Source organism: Loa loa (assembly GCF_000183805.2).
Source record: "Loa loa unplaced genomic scaffold supercont3.30, whole genome shotgun sequence".
NCBI classification, from domain to species: Eukaryota; Metazoa; Nematoda; class Chromadorea; order Rhabditida; family Onchocercidae; genus Loa; species Loa loa.
The window spans coordinates 239,864-258,757 of NW_018108210.1; the positions used below are offsets into that span (position 1 = coordinate 239,864).

At 35.6% G+C, this 18,894-nt stretch overlaps 4 protein-coding genes across 5 annotated transcripts in view; 2 read left to right on the forward strand and 2 right to left on the reverse strand.

Annotated features, from left to right (window-relative positions):
- The window catches only part of LOAG_16950 (tRNA modification GTPase TrmE family protein), an 11,298-nt gene extending 5,784 nt beyond the window's left edge, over positions 1–5,514 (reverse strand). Inside the window, exons 1-14 of the mRNA XM_020449604.1 lie at positions 5,389–5,514; positions 5,157–5,261; positions 4,922–5,055; positions 4,500–4,710; positions 4,248–4,352; positions 3,798–4,058; positions 3,410–3,634; positions 2,987–3,120; positions 2,617–2,861; positions 1,962–2,225; positions 1,652–1,857; positions 1,369–1,519; positions 982–1,146; positions 477–656 (exon numbers count right to left, since the gene is read on the reverse strand). Coding sequence (XP_020306852.1) covers positions 477–656; positions 982–1,146; positions 1,369–1,519; positions 1,652–1,857; positions 1,962–2,225; positions 2,617–2,861; positions 2,987–3,120; positions 3,410–3,634; positions 3,798–4,058; positions 4,248–4,352; positions 4,500–4,710; positions 4,922–5,055; positions 5,157–5,261; positions 5,389–5,490 — 2,488 coding nt within the window. The 5' untranslated portion in view covers positions 5,491–5,514. The remainder of the gene's footprint in view (positions 1–476; positions 657–981; positions 1,147–1,368; positions 1,520–1,651; positions 1,858–1,961; positions 2,226–2,616; positions 2,862–2,986; positions 3,121–3,409; positions 3,635–3,797; positions 4,059–4,247; positions 4,353–4,499; positions 4,711–4,921; positions 5,056–5,156; positions 5,262–5,388) is intronic.
- Positions 5,515–6,194: 680 nt separating this feature from the next.
- LOAG_05909 lies at positions 6,195–7,459 on the reverse strand (the record flags this gene model as incomplete). 2 transcript variants are annotated; one of them, XM_003141446.2, is made up of 4 exons in its annotated part: positions 7,366–7,459; positions 6,926–7,120; positions 6,651–6,806; positions 6,421–6,507 (listed from the first exon to the last, which is right to left on the reverse strand). In XM_003141446.2, exons 1-4 carry the CDS (start codon positions 7,438–7,440, stop codon positions 6,421–6,423), a joined length of 513 nt encoding a protein of 170 aa, XP_003141494.1. In that variant the 5' UTR covers positions 7,441–7,459. The 2 variants fall into 2 exon arrangements, with proteins under 2 accessions (XP_020306853.1, XP_003141494.1); XM_020447008.1 differs by having other exon boundaries at positions 6,195–6,507; positions 6,926–7,459.
- Positions 7,460–7,715: 256 nt separating this feature from the next.
- On the forward strand, positions 7,716–8,152 carry LOAG_05910 (hypothetical protein; the record flags this gene model as incomplete). Its single annotated transcript, XM_003141447.2, has 2 exons — positions 7,716–7,744; positions 7,994–8,152. The coding sequence occupies 2 exons, from the start codon at positions 7,716–7,718 to the stop codon at positions 8,145–8,147; spliced, it is 183 nt and encodes a 60-aa protein (XP_003141495.1). The 3' UTR covers positions 8,148–8,152.
- Positions 8,153–12,148: 3,996 nt separating this feature from the next.
- Positions 12,149–17,220, forward strand: LOAG_05911 (hypothetical protein; the record flags this gene model as incomplete). The annotated part of the gene is made up of 16 exons (XM_003141448.1): positions 12,149–12,215; positions 12,348–12,416; positions 12,729–12,892; positions 12,968–13,075; positions 13,334–13,447; positions 13,532–13,667; positions 13,866–13,975; positions 14,369–14,584; positions 14,765–14,956; positions 15,220–15,334; positions 15,495–15,618; positions 15,725–15,842; positions 16,023–16,145; positions 16,360–16,551; positions 16,657–16,826; positions 17,064–17,220. The coding sequence occupies 16 exons, from the start codon at positions 12,149–12,151 to the stop codon at positions 17,218–17,220; spliced, it is 2,175 nt and encodes a 724-aa protein (XP_003141496.1).
- Between the last annotated feature and the right edge of the window lie 1,674 nt (positions 17,221–18,894).

The window sequence follows — 18,894 nt, forward strand, 5'->3', positions numbered from 1 at the left end:
TTCCTAATAGATATAAACTCTATTATTAACCGAGTGAGAACTGTTATCAATAAATTGTCTACAATCTAGTGCGTGTACAACTCAAATCATAGTACCTGAATCAATTCAATTCAACTTAACGTTACTACAATCCGCGTTATATCGCTGGCAGTATCTTTTTTTTTTGTCTCTTCTTCGACATCACCCTCTCAAACGAACCCTATCAATATTCGCTACAACATTATCATAAAAAAAGAATCGCTGAAGCAATAAACCTCAAGCGAGAGGTGGTCATATTCAATCAGTCGTAGTTCTTTAAAACATTGTTAGATTAAAAGCATCGTTATAAAATGAAGACATTCCGAAAGCATTCCCCAGCAAAGCATACATAACAACAACAGATTTTACTCAAATTCATGAAGCTATTTTGAGATTTCAAACAGTGATGAAAAAAATATATCGTTGGAAAGCGTCCGATGAAATATCATAAATTAAACCTTGTGCTTGATGCACTTCTTGAATGACACGATGCATCAGCTCGTCATACATAACTGTATCTGCAGCACCGTCATCTATGTTGCAGCCAGTGAGTTGGGAACTATATGTTCGATTAATCGACAGCGGCCAGCAGAAATTCACATTGCAGCGCTGCATCATTTCTGTAGTCATTTCCATCCCTAAAATGAAAAAATCCAGAAATACAAACAAAAAGATTTCTGCTATTTATGGACCTTGTTCAGGGGTATTAATGCAAGTTCAACAATGTTTGCAAAAACAGGGAATACAATTAAGGCCTCATAATTAAGAAACAACCATAGTCCCAATACTTCTGTCAACCAGAAAGAAGTACTACGTTTCAGAATCAACAAAACTGGTTAGTAAAGACAAGAGTGAATGAGAGATAAAGCATTATAGGAAAAGGGAAATAATTTTCAGCTGTTCTCAAAACCTGGGGATGTCTTTAATGTTGAAGTGGCCCCACAATACAAATACTATAAATGCCTGTCATTTTGAGTGATCTGAACATGGAAAGAAGTAAGCATCGTAACAACTCGAGGGATAAATGTGAATTTGTATACTGCTGTTCAATCGGAACATTCCCATGCTGCGGATCACAAAATGCCGGATTAGCTGTGTTGAATATGACGGCCAGCTTGCCTTGTTTGCCTAAATTTACTTACTTATATATTTTCCAAGTCGAATTACGCAAATATTGCTAACTGGTAAACGTATTTTATGGATTCGAAAATCGAAGAGACAAATTTTTAAGCTCAAAATGTGGCAACTCCCTATTTTTGTAAAAACAGTCGCTTGTAAAAAAAATTTAGCAAAGTACCAGTTTCTCAAACGATGTTTCAAAGACCCAAATAAAACAATGAATCAACAGACCAAGGAAAGCATTGCTCAGATAAAACATTTCTTGAGGCGAATTCCACATCCAATACCGCAGCATAACTTGTTCTAGAGCCGAGCACAACGCAATATTCATCTGTACTTGATTGTTTCCAAGTGCTGTGTAACACCAAAGCATCAAATTAACCTTAAAAGATTATCTGAAAGACGAAATCAATCCAATGTTGTCAAGTTATCTTCTAATTTTTTACCAAGCGATATCACACAGTTAAATTCAAAACCAACAAAATATCACATATGAGGAACTAAAGAAATGAACCTTTGATCCCACTGGCAATGCATAACTGATGAATCGATATGAAAGGATATCACAAAGAACAAAAAGTAAATCCCGGGATCGATCTTGCTGTACCGGTCCCAAATTGCTGTTTTTGTTTACTGAAGCTAATGTGGAGGACAGCAACGCTAATACTTGTTTCACGCCATATTCAAACTCCGTAGTTACTGCCAAACGTACAAGTGTATCTGAATTAAAAGAAATCGAACATGAGACGGCAGACCACAGCATGAATACGTCATACAAAATGTAACCAGAAGCGAAAATCACAAATGAAAAAATAATAATGAACCGATTGTTGCAGGACTGGGCAATTTTTGTGTTTGCTGAACTGAAAGCATAGCTGTAAGTTTCAATAAACAAAGCTGGAATAAATGATTTCGTGCATGGAAAGTTAAAGAATCGATCAATGAAAGTGGTAAAGGTGTCTTTTTCGAATAGGAAATGATCCCATGGGGTAAATGCCAAACTGTATTCATTTCTTCCGGAGACCCATCCAGAAAGACATCCACTGCTGTCAGAACTAGTTTCTGGAAATTCGGCATATCGCTGCTGTCTGAAAAATTGATAAAAAAATGGCTTTCGCATCCAAACATAATCCTTATCCCACACTATTCAGCAGAAAAGCTTCATACGATTTTGTTTACTTTTTTTTATAGTCATATAAAATTATTGTACGTGCATTTTAAGTCATATATATTTTTAGCTACTCTAAGAGATATGATGCCTCTCTCGAAGAAAAACTGGGCTGTACTGTCTGTTATAACGCTGTGGAAATCAGTGTGGAAAACTGTGGAAAACACTTCTCCATAAAGTACAACAATTGAACATAAAACAAATATTAGAAATATTAAAGAAATGTAGAAGTCAGTAACTGCTTTAACAATTTTCATTTCAATCATAAATCAAAAGGAAAATTCAAAAACAAGCCAGAACTTAATCCTCACAAGCATTAGCAACAGCAGCCAGAACTGCATTATGATCAGCGACATTTTGGATATTGGGATCTGAATCTGCTGTTCTTTCCTGCAGAAACTGTATTTGTCGCCACAGAGACTCGGAGGGTTTAGGAAGTACCTCTGTATGAGAGTTGCCTAATTTCTTGTAAAAATGTATCCAAATAGCAGCCGGAACCAGGAATCGGACAAACAGCAATGGATCTGTGTCTGCACCAGACCATGTCTGCTCATCACTGAATAAATAAGATCAAAATTGCACAACTTTTCGACTGTGTGCTTATTTAACCAACATATACACGAAAACTATATCTAAACAAAATCATATGTTTGAAATAAACTGAATTATTACACAACAAACCTGTAAAGTAAATTATAAATTTCGGCAACACGAATCATTTCCTCATTTGATACTCTATCGATGTAAACTGCAACATATTGCAAAATAACCCACATCAGCTCATCTCTTCCTTTTCGATACACTGTTTCAGAAAGCTGCAATTTACTGGTCGGAGAATAAAACGGAAATTATATACCTCCTCTCCTCTTATATAAATGCATAGAAAATTGTGTTTTTTATCCAAACCTTCATAAAAATCAAACCAACAGTGAAATTTACTGATTCGTAGAGTATTTTGAGGAGAGGAGTTTGGTCACTTCAATCGAGAATCAGGTCGCGACATACTTTAAATGCGCCTCATGTCAGACACGAGAAGCATTTAAAATACGTCGCGACCTGATTCAGTTTTTTAGAGTACGTATTACAAATAAATTCTATCCTTACTGATTCGTATAATATTTTAAGAAGGCGAGAAAAGGAGGCATTTCCATGAAGTAACGAGAATGTAACTGTTTGCGTAATGTTCATCCACTGATATTGGTTTGCAGGATCGTCAAGGCGCGTATCGGTCTTTTCCATTTCGCTCATAGCCTCGAGAATGATCATGTGCAGCAACTCATCACACTGTAGTCGCTGTGGGGTCAAGTTTGTATTCTGTCGCATCACATACTGCAATATATGTACACCTAATTCTAGATAAGGTATTTTTGCAATTCTTCTCATGCTTCCTTATTTGTTAACTTTCAATTACTACGTGAACAAATTTCCATTCATAATCATTGAAAAAATATGTGTTTTTCCAAAACTCCCTCAAATAATACTATCGACTTACAGAAATTGTGTCTTTTCCGCGAGGCTGTCGGAGAAGCGTATAAAGTAAAAAAGACTGCGGAGCGAAAAGCTCAGATTTGTACGGAAGATGAGCTCGTTGATGCAACCGAGTAGTTGTGACCTCAAGCTTCCAAGATGGCGTACTCACTGGAAAAGAAATGTGAGCAGCTACTGGATAAAGCCATGAACGACCGATTATTGTTACCATTTCGGTAAGTGGTCGAAAAGAAATAAACATATCGTTGAATTTTTTCGCCACCCTCTGCAAATAAATATTAATCCGTTTTAGCAACCACCTTCGCTAACATATTAATGAGACATTCTTTCAAATCCACTACATATAATGGTTTTTTCTTCATCTGAATTTGAAAGCAGGCAAAAACTACGGTTGAAATTGTCGTTGAATGTTGGGATACTTATAAAAAAATTACTTATAAAAAAATTAACGAACTGGCAAAAGAAAGGCACGTGAATTACTGGAAACACGATGTAGCTCAGTAATCGTGAAAATGCATGGAAGAAGGTTTAGCTGTCGATCGATTAAAGTTAGCAACATCTGAAAAGTTAACTTAATGAATAACGCTTTCAGGAGTACGTTACATAAAATTATATAAATATGGGAGTACGTTATATAAAATTATATAAATATGGCTGGATGATATTATTTCACTTGAAAAATATAACTATTATGAGAAAACCGAACATTTTCTACAGGTAAAAGCATATGGCGATGATGATGTGTAATGGTAGACGGAACTTCCTGCATGCGTTCAACTACAAGTAACTTCAAAATGTTTCGAAGACCTTTGTAATCGATCAGATGTAAATTTTTCTGCATGTATTCAAATTTGCGCGAATCTATTGGCGTCGTAAGAGTGAAGTTGGTGCAAAGAATAAGAAGTTCACAGCAATCGCTGGAAAAATATACTCAAAGTAAGTTTACTTTCCCATTCTTCCACTGAATCAGAAAGTTTTCACACCAGCTATGAATAAATAGAAGGATAGAATTTCGTCTCGTTTGTTCCATAAAATTTGAAAGTGATTCGAAACAAAATATGGGGGATCGAACAGTCTAAATGGAGTTTATGATAGTATTTCTTTGAAAGTATTTCAATATGGACTAACGAAAGAGGAAGGACGCCTTCATTGCAGGCAGACATAAATATCGAAGATAAAATCCTCTCATAATGGATATGCCGAGGATCATCCTTATTTGAAAGCAACGTAAGGGATGCTTTGCAACATTGTGCCTTCTCTTCCTACAATCCATACGCAGTTTATTTTGCGTGTTATAACATCTCACAAAAACACATTCAATTATTTTAAAACATCTAGAAGGATTTAAAAATCAAATCCATACCTCAGTCATTGTGCGCAACAGCTTGATGGCTTCACTGCATGCCAGCACATCTACGTCAACGTCCTTACTTAAATCCCAGAACATTTCACGCATTTGTACTCCTTCCTGTATTTAATTGACACAGCATTACATGCAAAAACAAACAATGATTATTCCATCACAACAATCCGTGTTATATAAAGCAAGAGTGCTATCGTATGGAAATAGACAAAAAAAAATTAGAAGCACATACCACTTGGTTTAATACGATCCATTGTAATTTCTCCGCGTCATTACCGACCGCTGCTGTAAGCGAGACAGATGATGTTGTTGTTGCCTCCATATTAGTACTCATATCGTTATACTGGACTGAAAATTGCGTAAGGGTTAGTTTGCTAGTAATTCATTGACAAATCATCGCCCCGAGTGGTTCAAAACCTGAAACCAAACAACTAATGAGCGGTCATGTGTGACCCCACTCAAAATACTCGTGTTATGTATGCATTGAAGATCTATAATTTCTTAAGAGTGAATCCTTCTTCTTTGCCCTCTTCTGCCCATTTCAATACCAGCAGTCTCACACAATCTGGAAGAAGATTCATTCGCGTCGGATATTCTCGAGGACGTGTTGAAGCTGACAAGTCCTACCATTAAGTGGCCTCTGGTAACAGATGGAATGCACTGATAAACGCTGGTCTTTACGACATGTGGTCTCACATGTCATAGAGGAATCAGATATGCGCCATTGTCACCTATCTTGCCTATTCACCCACTACACTTGCACCATTATTTCGGGTCATTTTGTTCAAGACGGGATATCAGTTGCATTGGATTATTTCGACAATTTTGCCAAATTGGTCTGTAACATGCTCATTTGACGTGTATAAAAAAGCATAGGTTCAGTGGTCGTATATGGCATAGTGTATACGGGTTGTTCTGGTGGTTTTGGGAGATGCGGGCTGTTCACGCAATTTGTTTCAGCCATTTTGCGAGGAGACGTAGCTCGAAGTTTAATACGACATTTATATACATATATAACATTAAATAAAAACACAAAAGGTTATGGAGGAAGAGGGAACGAGGCAACGAGCTATACAAATTTGTGTACTGATATGGCTTATGAAGCGGTAGTACCCATCTGAATGGGAGATCAGAATTCTGCAAGGTTAGGAAAATCAAACTATGCGAGGCTTGGGTTTTCTGCAAACAACATGACCATTAAGTTTTTGCAAAAGATTCCCATGCGATGCGATCAAGATACAGAGCCAAAACATAAGACAGTAGATTATGTCGTTCCTGGTTCGCACAAACTGGTACTGATTCGCCGCACTGGTCGCAGCGGTACTGAGTTTGCACCTTTTGCGAATAGAGCCTGAAGTGCAACATTGTATTACCACATCAAAATTGACTGCATAATTTGCAGATATGTCATCGTGCCATCAAAATCATATTCTTTGCCCTTTTAGATATTATGAGCAAAAATTCACTAATGAAAAACAAAGTTGCGGAACGTACTGGATGTACAAATGGTAAGACGCCACCACCGGGACAGGTAACTCGAGCACAGAACTGATTCAGCTCCTCGTCATTCTTCATAGCAAGCACGATATGACGGGGGATAAGTCGCTGACGTTTATTGTCCCGACAAGCATTCCCGGATAACTCCAACATCTGCAACACAGCAACTGAATACAATACAAGTGAGGATGAGCTGTAAGGGTGCATGAATCACTATATGCTTGCATAATATTTTCTAACAACTAAAGGAACATGTATATGCAGGTCCTTACCTCGGCAGAAAGATACTCGATGACAGCGCTCAAATAAACAGCTGCGGACTGAGAGATCCGTCTCGCATAACGACCTTTCCTAAGCAGTCGATGAAACTTGGTTACGGGAAATAGTAGTCCAGCACGAGCTGATTTGCTTACCTTCTTAGCTTTCCCACCGCCTCGCTTCCCGGCTGGTGATCGACCTCCTTTATTCTGTAATTCTAAGTCTTTTTTTTCGATTTGTAATTTAATCCAGTTTCCAACGTCAATTTCCAACATTAGTGATCTGAAATTTCCAACATCGGATAGAGTTACATATAAGCGCTACTAATTTAGTGAGATGTAACTCTAATGATGTATAAATATCATGTTCCTGAAGCAATGCTTTTACCGTAGATCGAACAAACTCGGGAGTCCTGATACTATAAATGTTTGGAAAATTTTCGTAAACTTTCTACCTTTCTTGTATTTGGTGGGGATGGCACACTCGATTTATCTTCTTTTTTTGCGAGTAAGCTGTCCAATACCGCCATAAAAGCTTCTGTCTGGAACAAGCATTCATGAAATCTCTATTATTAATCCATGACGCAGTATTGAGACAAACATTCTATGTAGAAGACTGTTCTGTTATGTGCATAAAAAGAGCTAGTTTTATCAATAAGCATTATGAAATGAAATATAGGCCTAGGTTCTTGAAATCAGAAGAGCAAATTGTTATGGAGTAAAGAGGAAGGACAAAAGGCAAAGAAGACAAAAAAGTACTTTACAGTTAAGATGAAGACTTTCTTAGCACTGGATTGGTAAGGATATGACACCAAACTCTACTACTCAGCCAAGGTTCATCAATTCTGCTTATATGGTCTACGGATTGGAGATATACAACTGATTATCTGTTGTATCAAAATAGAGTAAACATTAACGAAAAAAAAACGATGTTCCATGAAAGTTAATGAAATGATAAAGCAAATTGTACTGTTCAGGTACCACAGCTCTGATTTTTGCGCTTTAAGCGAAGAAAAAAAAAAAACAAGCACGGAATGACAGTGACAGTGAAAGACAAAATGATGATAAATGTTGATGTTATAGGAAACGAGGAGCACCAGGAGGGGAAGCACCATCAGCAAGACCATCGACACCACGATCGATTCCAGGGTGCTCAGCTCTCTGCATTATGTGTTTTTTGGTCGTTGGTGAGGAGAGGCATTTCGAGAATCGAGAAATGTCAATATACAACAAATGAACTCTTGTTGAAGTGGAGAAGTTCGATAGTAATGGTAGCGCGGGGTGCCCACTGGCACTAGCCGAATGATACCGATCACTCATCGATTATTCGTTACTGCGCAACAGTAATGAAAACTGTGTTGGGAATGGTGATCTCAGTAATGGGTCTGTTTTCCCCGAAAAGATGCCTCGAATGAGTAATTCACTTCCTCTCGAACTACGTCGGGTCTCTATCGTGAGTGTAAATGAAAACGCTGTTAGAGCATCCAACAGTGTCGAAGCCTTAAGAGTCTTTTTTGAGTCTTTTTGTCTTAAGAGCCTTGGAGTTTTTTCTAATATTAAAGTAATACAGATGAAAGTCATTTTTCAAACCTGGTTGATTGACCACATTACTGGGGAATCTAGAACACCTGCGGCATTTTTGTCTTCGTTCAAAGGCCTCTTTCAGCGGTGACACTGACTGTTATTATATTGGACGTGGCACTTCCAGTAAGAGTAGAGAAATTGCAGAGGAAGAACTGAAGATCGCAGGATATGGTAAATCTACTGCTATTACTAAGCTCATCGTGGTTGCCAAAAATTATTGGCAAGAAGAGACGGGAGTGAAGTTCGGGTGGCAAAAAAACCTGTATAGCGATCTTAGATATTTCAGTAGGGGAATATTCTCTGGCTGAAGTGGAGAAAGTAAAGTAGAGTTACGATTGATTTGAGAAATAGAAAAAAAAAGCTGAGAAAGAAAGTATCGCCAGTCTTGGACAACTCTCTGCAGTAATCAATTATTTAAAACGGACGAAAATGGACGAGAAGTAAATGGTTATGGTATGCGTAGGAATATTTTGTTATTTAAAAAAAGTCAGTTAAAGTGGAATCGTTTGCGAGGAACGGCGGAATCGCGTATGGTTAACTTAGTGGTTTTCTTGACCAAGGATTACTTTGGCTTTTCTAGTTGTAGCAGGTTCGAAAATAATGAATTCTGTTAATTCAAATGTAAACTTTAATCAAAACTTTTAACGACTAGGTTTTTTTTTTCCTACTCACGGCAGTGCTGCCCTCGAGAATCATATTTCAGTCCTCGCGAACCATCGGTTGGTTAGCCGCTAACTGAAACGATGGAATCGAGAATGGCCAGCTGAGATGTTAGGATCGAGAATGGCCAACTGAAAAGAAAAATGAATCAAAAGAAGAAAACTTTTCACAAAAAAAGAAAATTTTTTACAGTTTAAATGAAGCATAAGAGATTAAATGCTGGGGTAACAAATGTGTATTCAATTCGGAACTGATCTTAGTTTCCTTATTTTATTCGTCACAGAAAAACGTGAAGAATACAACGTTGAATTTAAAGCGAGGCAAAAATATCTATCAAAAATGGATTATAAGACCGATCCTGATAACTGCAAAGAACTGTCTGGTTAAAGGAATGAATTTACCAAAGAACATCAATGAAAACTCTTTATTTTAGTCTAAACATTATCGTCTTTAGAGCAAAAATGTATTAGCAATGATAGCACGAATTATTTTTTTCAAGAGAAATAATTTCTTGCATATATTAATTCATTCTTTTTTATTTTTTGTTTTTTCTCTAGCCCAGGAAGTTCTTCCGAAATAACGCCTGCAACAGCGTTAATCAATACTCTGAAATTTTCTAAGTGGAAGATTAAGGCCCTACACCATATTAAAATATTATAGAAGTTTTTATAAGATCGTTGTCATAAACAATTACTTATGATTCGATTGTTGATGACAGTCTTCTTGACGATTATGTTGAAGAGTCAATTTTAGGAAAATTTCCAACCGTAGTTGATGACCTTGCCATTATCCAAAATTTGATGAATTGAGTAAGAAAAGTTGCCGGCAATCGATGACTTAAATTTTTCGAATTTTTGATGTAAGTTTTAATCAATCTTATGAAGTTATATTTCAAAATTTGAATAATCATTATGTGTATCATAAATCGGTTCAATCAAAATTGCATCTACCGCGACACAGCGCAATAATAACCTTCGCCTAATTCATTTTAAGCAGAATATTTTGTGGCATGTAAGTGATTTGAAACATGTCACTCAGTTCTGGTTTCTCATAACAAAACTGATTCCGGATGAGACTGAGCAGATGTACCTTGCATTTATATATGTAAACAGGACTGAAGCAAAAATATTGGTAGAAAAAAGATTTTTTGTTAACTCCAAGAGATATTATGTCAGGTATATTCTGAACCTAATTTTATTCAATTTTCAAGAATATAAAAGTCATTAACCAGATATTAATTTAACTAGGTATTAATTAGATATCAACCCTCTTGCTTCACGTTTCTTTCCGCTACATATGTAATATTATGGCGGTATGATAATTTGTTTCTTCCTCTTTTGCTCTTGTTTAACACAATAAGCTTGTTCTACTGCAAACACATAATATTTTGGTATTTATGCTATCTTCAAAGAGTAATTCCGCTGAAACAGTAATTAAATTTAAAGAATGCATTTCATTTTAAAAAGAATTCAACGAATAAAAAGGTGATGTTATGCTACTATTCAGAAGAATCACCAGGGTCGATTCAATGTCCGATATTACTTAGAAACAGTTGCATACAAAGCAGAACTATTCCAAACATATCTTACTCTAGATGCATTTCATAGTTAATCATTTTTCAATTATCGTTCCAACAATAAATTCTGTCCTATGATGTGAGATAAATTTCAGTTTCTTTTAGCTTTTATTAGCAATTAAACTAAATTAATGTGAACCAATTCAAAACATGCTCTCATGTTTTAAAAATTTTATGCCTAATTCACTTCCTAGCATCTCGTAACTTTGCATATAACTGGATGTATTTTACATTTCCTTGACAACCACTGACATCTGAGGATACTAACTTCAGAAATAGGTAAGAATGAAGATTTGGAGAGATAGCTAAAAGTCATGCTAGCTGAGATTAGACGACGAATAAGTGATGGACTGAATGAGTACGTGTGGATATGGAAATGAACTAATACGAATTAAGAAGAGACGTCATTATTTCCATTTTGCAGGTGGAGCAACACAAACATATTAAACGAAGATTTATGTGCGTTTGATCTGGGTGACACTGACATGTACAAATGCTCTCTCTTGAGTTGTAGGAGCATTTTCAGTATTTCTCAAGCAAACTATCCATCTCAATTCCGCTGCCATAATCTCAAAACAAAATTTTTGTCTATTGCAGTAACAAGTGAAGAGAGAGAGAGAGAGAGAGACCCTTCAAGGAGGTAAGAAAGTAAAGATGGACGACACTTCCTTCCTCTTTCTTTCCCTTCTCCTTGTTTGTAATTGATTTGAACAGTTCTCTTCCTTTTAAATCATTACCCCATAATGGCTGGTGTTTCAACTAAAGAAGTGCTAGAAGAGACGCTGGTATATTGCAAAGCACGGGGGAGAGGTGAAAGATATCCCGGGAACTCCATCGCCCTACTTATCCACCAGTTCTGTTGACTGTTTCATTGTTACGCCTAACAACTCACACTCCTCTCTTCAAGTACTTCATTGAAATATTTTGTGTTTTTGTCAAACAATTCAAACCTTCAAGTTCTATCATCGCTGCAATCCTGTAAGTTGTTGCTGGAATATATCATCTTGAGCATTCAGATGCCCCTGTTTTTTTGAATAAAATTAAATTTCTCATAAGAAATGCCTGAAATAAAACTGAGCTGACAATGGTAATGAGAAGAGGAATTCATAAGGAAGCCTACAATCGTGCCTTTCATTTTAATAGTAGTTAAGAAAAATCGAGGATTTTAGGTGTAAAGGATTATTATTGATAAAACTTGAAAAAACCACCTAAATAGAAACACAAATAGTCATTAAACGAATGTGATCGTTTTCATTAAAGAGCCTCCTTGAAACGTAACTGATAAGGCCATCACCATTTAGTGTTTTTTATAATTTTCTTGTCGCGTTTAGTGAAAAAAAAATTTAAAAACAAAAACAACACAATTTTTTGACAATTTCCAACTACCTTAACAATATCTTGTTTTCCGTTTGCAGTGGATGATCGTTGAAGATATGCAACAGAGGGATCGGTATCTAATCGAATCATTTGTGATCGCTTTACCCGGTTAATGCGATAATTTTGTATTTAGCAGTGCAAAGAATTAATTTGAAAAATTTTAAATTTATAAAGGAGAGAAGTTAAGTTGTATATCGCTTTGCTAGTCATTACCCCCACATTTAAATTAATGTTTTACAGGAAGTCGTGACCGTTCAGGATCACCATTACTATTTATTAATTTTATGGATGGTAACTGCAAGCAGCCCGGTATTACTTTTGCATGTCCTTTTTTGTACTACTACTATCCTTGCCTTTTCCATTGCTTTTATATTACTTATGAAATTTTCCCACAACTTATTAGTGAAAAATCTATTGCACGTAAACTAATTTCTTCCATGTCTTTCCGAGACCTAAATTTAAAATGATCAGGAATTTAGTTTGATTCATAAAATTAACTTCCGCAACTTTCTGATTACTATTATTTGCAGGTGGCTTACTGCTAACATTGTTTTATTATTTCTGATTCATATGCACTCTTTAATGACTGTAAAGTTAACTCGAATCTTCTATGAAGTTTAGGCATGGAAATGGTTAATGCTCCAAGTTATGAAGAGCTCGTATCAGTCATTAGTTACTTGTCCCAAATACCTGATGAGAATATTTGCAAGCTAGGATTTACAGTAGTGATCGATGGGCGCAAAGCAACTGTAAAGTACGTACGTAGTGCATTACGAGCATGTCAGGTCTGTGTCCATTCATTTTTCTAGAGTGCCAAATAAAATAAAATTAAATTTTAAATTAAAAGCTTAACATTGCAGCAAGCACTATATCGGCGAATTCGATCTGTACTTGTCATTCAGCCGGAGAAATTCTTGGACCAGCAAAGACTTAATTTTGAGCTTATCAAAGAAGCTTATCAGTTCAAGGTAAGTGTTGGTTTCAAAGAATTTTTCACGATAGATAGTCTTCTGTTTAAGTAATGGATGAAGGGCACAAAAATTATTATTCCAAATAATGCTCAATTTTAGACAAATTCCCTATTGTGAGGTCAGTTCTTATTTAAACAAAAATAATAGGTAGGCATGGCTTCAAAGAACAATCTTTGTGCGAAGTCAACGAGGGAAAGAGGAGACAGCATAGAAGATAGAAAAGATATATATTGTAATTGTTTCACTTCATTCTAGTGCACCCTAATCTCTGTACATAAATTATCACGTTTCGTGGAGGTTGTGGAATTACCAGATGCACTCGGCGGCACTCTCCACTACGACCCATATTCATGGATTTTATTTAGACAGGTTCTTTTTTGTTAAACATTATGTTATGTTGAGTAATTTACTTTTTTTGCTTTTGACTTTTTTTCTCACGCGAACGTGTTCAAGAAACTTGAGGATTACATGAGGAAAGCGAACAGTTGGATAGAAAACAGCAAAAAACTTACCTACACGACGTCAAGTAATTCTAATGAGAAGGCTTTTGAGGCGGATAGTTTCAACTCAAATGAACTTCTCAAAGCAGGTGAGAATTTCCATAGAGTTCCTTTTACATCTTTTTTTCGTTCTTTTTTTTTTTTTGTGATAGAAGTCGAACTACTGTTAGCCTTTGTGGTATAAATTGGGAAAAAAAAAGAGCCATGAGAAAAAAAACTTTCTCATAAATCTAACTCACAGATGAGGTGAAGTTATTCTGCTTAAGCCTACACAATTGTTCGTTTAGGAGGCGATTTACTTGATGAATTAACGCAAAATAGTGGGATAAGAGCGCTGAAAAACATCGATTGGTACAACGCTGTGCATCATGTCAATCTGCTCATGAAACAAATTAAAGTTCTATAAAGATTCAGTATATGAATAAGACTAAACTCTTTAGCATCAGTCTCTCTGTTTGATGAAAACAATTTCTCTTCATTCTTTCACGTTTCAATTGATAATATTTTGAAATTCAAATTTTATTCATGCACAAAAAATCTTCCCTTCCCGTTTACTTTCTAATTTAGTTTAACTTGACTATTGATTCTAATTTGTCTATTTATTTGCTGTTCAGTGCCAAGCCTTCTCAGTTAATACTGGCTAGGATTTGTCAAGGATATAGTTTGACCCTTTGAGCTTCTTTCACATTTCATTGGGAGGAATTGCGACGGGGAGACTTTTCGCTCAGAATAGTGATAGTAAGGGTAACTACAAAAATAATGAGATTAGAATAGTTAAATCTTCTTACAGGATATCAAAGAGAGGCCAGCAGAAGTGGCACATCAGGAGGAGAGATATGCATCACTGAAGTTGCTGGGAAATTATGATGAAGAAGTACATAATTTAGTGAACTGGATTCTGGGCGCTGGTGAGAGATGGCTTCTGACCTTACATGAAATTGGTGAATCATACGACGATGCCAAGCAATTACTGAAAGAACACAATGAACTGGAAAACAAGTCGATAGTCCGTTCAGTGGTGTTTTGTTGATAAATGTTAGAATGAATGAACAAATAAGTATTTTGCACTTCTGGCAGGTACTAACAACGTTGTGGTAGATAAATATTTGATTTTACAGGTAAACGAAAAAAATGAACTGAAGATTAAGTGGTGGTCAGTTTCTAAACAATCTGTAAATTTTGTTAGGATGTGGAAGAACAATCACATGAACTGATAGCAATGGGACGTGAGCTACAACATGAATTCCCAAAACATGCCGTGGCATTACAGCAAAACATAGATAGAGTACAACAATTAGTTCGTGCCTTCTGCGCACGTATTATGCGTCAAAAGGAAGTCGCTTCACGCTCCATTGACTTCTATCGTATGCTAACTGATGTATGACTTTCATTCTGTAAGGTTTGATTACTTGTTGAATTAGAATCTAACATGCTATCAGTGATGATAATGGTACTTTGATTCTTTCCATTTCCAAATTTTCTAAATCACAAGTTAGAACATGACTGCTGAATAAATAATGGACGGAGGGCCTAAAAATGTGGAGTAAATGAAAAATAATTGTATATAGACATTTTTTGTATATTTTTTGCTTGTAATTTGTATAGAAAAGGAAGCTAATGAATAATAGTTGAGATTTTTAGTTCTCACGAAAAGCAAACCTGTTGTTGGAATCACTATGTACAAATGTGAAAGCGAATGATATTGCGACTGTTGAGAAAGAGCGGGACGAAATGGAAGTCAAAGTAAATGAAATGGGTATTGCCTTGTATTTTATTTTGGATTTTGTTATCAGTTCGAATATTCAAGTATGTGATCCACGATATCATTTTCTATGATATAATTTCTCTCACAGCGGATGCTTACTTTGATTCTCGTAGTTATGAAATTTCGATAAAATTATAACTTTCCTTTCAAGAAAAAATCTACCATGCTGTGTTTATCAGTGGTATATCGTTCATTGACCAGCTTTGCATTGATGAATCCAACTCAATTGATAGACCTATCACGCGTGATTATTCGACGGGTATTGCACAGATCAGGTTATATTATGTTTCATCTTTACTCCAACAACTTTTCAACATCCTGGTGCGTTTAACTACGGGTAGTAATGAGACCACATTATCGGAATCATCAGAGAGATTGTAGAGAAGCACTGAAAGAATCACGTGACCGAAGGCGGCGTTGTCAGAATTTAGCAGATGTTCGCAGACTAAAAATTCACCAGCTTCTACAGCTCTATACATGTGAAGAAGATGGCCAGCAGGTTATTTTATGACATGAAATTTTGCCCAGTTAAGTTCAGAGGAGCGCAAAAGACATTTTATTTATTTCAGTTTAGATCAGTGATTATTGCAATAGCAACTGGATGTAATGTCGGAACTTTTTTTTTTTAATGTTTTCATGCACTGAATTTTTGAAATAACAGGGAGATTGTGTATTTCAGGTAGTTCACTGGATTGAAGAACTTTACGAAACGTTAGTAAATGGATATAATGAAATACCATATGACTTCAAACAACTACAGTTCGTGCAAAAAAACAGATTGAAAGTTGAAGAAACCGCACGAGTTAGTAACTTTTCTATTAGCAGTTGGTTAACTAACTAGTTCATTGATAAAGGATTTATTTGGGATCATTATTGCTAAAGACTTATTGGATGGATCGCAACGAGAGCTTATTTAGGACTTTTTTAATTCCATTTTCCGATGTTTTCGTTTAACTAGCTTTAGTTAAAGATTTCGGATAAATTTTAGTTTCATAAAAAATTGCGAAAAATTCTAGAGCACATATGGGTACGGTAAACAGCTATGTCAAGTGATACTCGTATTAAGAAGATCGTTAAGAATGGAAGTGCAGCCTGGATTAAAACTGAATCAAAGATTAGAATCTATTTGGAGAAAATTCTGTATTGTTGTGAGCGAAAAAGAAATGAAATTTAGCATCACTGGTGCATTTTATTCCGCAATTCACGAAGTAATTCATTTTATAGTGTTCAAAGAATCCACAAAATTTTGATGAAGAACCTTTCTTTCAAAGCATCAAAATATTTTCCTAACTGGAGTCTTATGGTATCGATAGGTAAATGAGCGCCTTGATGAATTATCGCTTCGACTCGATCGTGAAGCTGTAGAAAAGTGTTCAGAAGGAACATCGCTTAGTAATGAAAAGAAAAGTATTGCAAATGCCGTTCAGGAATTGAAGCAGATTGCTGACATTCTAACTCAAGAGCAAAATAACAAAATGTCCAGGTGATGCTTGAATCTTTATGGTAACAATAGCTGTAATACTACAATTAATCCCACGATTTTCAAAGATTAGGTTGGCTTGAAATTAATCCGAGAGCTAAGTAACAGAATATTCAATGTCAGGAATTTTTTAAATTCTAGCAATACTTCCACCTATGAATTGTGTTCTCAAAACAATAAGCTGCTGGAAGTTAAGATTCTGGTTCCAGAAAACGAAAAAAAACTGGAGAATTATTTCAGAGGCAGAAGTAGTGCAGAGATGTCTTGGGTTCGGGCTTTAAAAGAGATCCAACAAAAATTTGGTGAAGTGAAGCAAAAACAAAATAAACTGGAAAGAATCTGCGAGGATAAAGAATGTAACGATATAAAAGTATCCGCGAGGTTTAGTGTCAATTGATGAATGATAAGTGCAGTGCAAGTGCAGAATGTAGTGTGTTATCAAAAAGCGCACCATCAATGCTTACCATCCCTAGAACACTGTGAATTGTAATGATATTTTTTAATGGGGAGTCAGAAATAATTAGAAGGGTGCCTTTACACGCACAATGTAAGAAGAGAATGATTATGATAGGTTTAATTTGTAACTAAATTAATCGGTAATTCTTCTGCTTTACTTTGAAGTCGCAAAAAGTTCTTAGTATCCTGCAATGCATATTGATATTCACAATGAAATTACCTCTTCTATATATTTTTTCAGCAGTTCACAATTTTGCTAATGCCGTTTTTGCCTAATCAATACAAATTTCAATTCCTTGTTGAAAAACTGGATAATAAAATAAATTTTCAGATTTGATTGTTACGTTTAATATTACTTTTAACTAGATCTGAAACATAACGTATTTCGAAATTTTTCGTTCTATCAGAAGCTGCATTATTTGTTTCAGTTAAAAATAATTATGAATTATTATTCGCATAGGCGTTGTAATTCGAACAGTAGAAATATTCCTTGAAATACCTAGAAGACTTTAGATAGATTTTGAGGCATATTTAGTAATCCCTTCTTAATTAAGGAAAACAGAAAGATCTTTGGGCAGAGGTCACTGCGTTCTGAAATTATTTTGACTCCCTCTCCTTCAATAACAAATACCTTTCGCTTTCCTGTCATCTTTTCCTTTTTTTTGGATTAATATGTGTGTCTTTCCTACATAATGCTTGCCGGATTTCTTTCTCATTCCATCTTTTTATCCTTTACAGCAGCAATTACGAACGATGCTAGCACCTGTTCAAGGTAAGGAAAAATGTAGAGAAGGCAGCAACAATTTAAACATTGAGCAGAGTAGTTTTGAAATTGGTCGAGTCAAAACAGCGTTGGGTCATCTCGAATTGGTCTTTCATTCTTGAGACCATCAAAAGGATAAGTCAGTGATTCAGGTGATAAACTAACGGTCAAGGTAATGAAGAAGTTATGTGATGATTCTAATAATCGTATGACTACCAGATGCAACCCTGTGGCCTTATCCAACCGATACATATCACTTCTTTTGTCTTTTTGGACCATGAAAAGAATGAATTATTTTAGATGATAAATTTTTAAGTGGAATCAAACAATATTTTTAACAAAAATTTGTCCATTGCAGTAGAATTTTATAAAGTGCCAGAATGTGATGGAAGTCTTTCCCGAATATAGCTTCAACATTATCTACCATAGCAGTACTGTATTGCAATCGGGCCTACTTCATGCGCAAAAGGATAGTGACGTACTTAAATTGATTAGAAATAGGAATTAAATTAGTAGAACAAAACAAGTGGTGAAAAAAACTTGTCCCTTAAGGTAACTATAGAAGACTACTACATTTTAGGTATAGTAATCCTATTAACGATGTCATTTTGTAGTGCAGCAAAAGCAATATTTCAGATTTCAGCGTTCTGTAATTACATTCTTTAATCACAACTGTTGTCACGCTCATTCACTATAATGGAGAAATGGCACAACTGGATTGAAATATCTGCTTTAGCGCCCATTTTTGGTAGACTATTGGTGTTAGAGGTAGTCTCAATTAAAAGCATCAGTTACTGTAGTCTCAACAAATATCCTAATTTGCATAGATTATTGGGACGAGGCGTCCACATT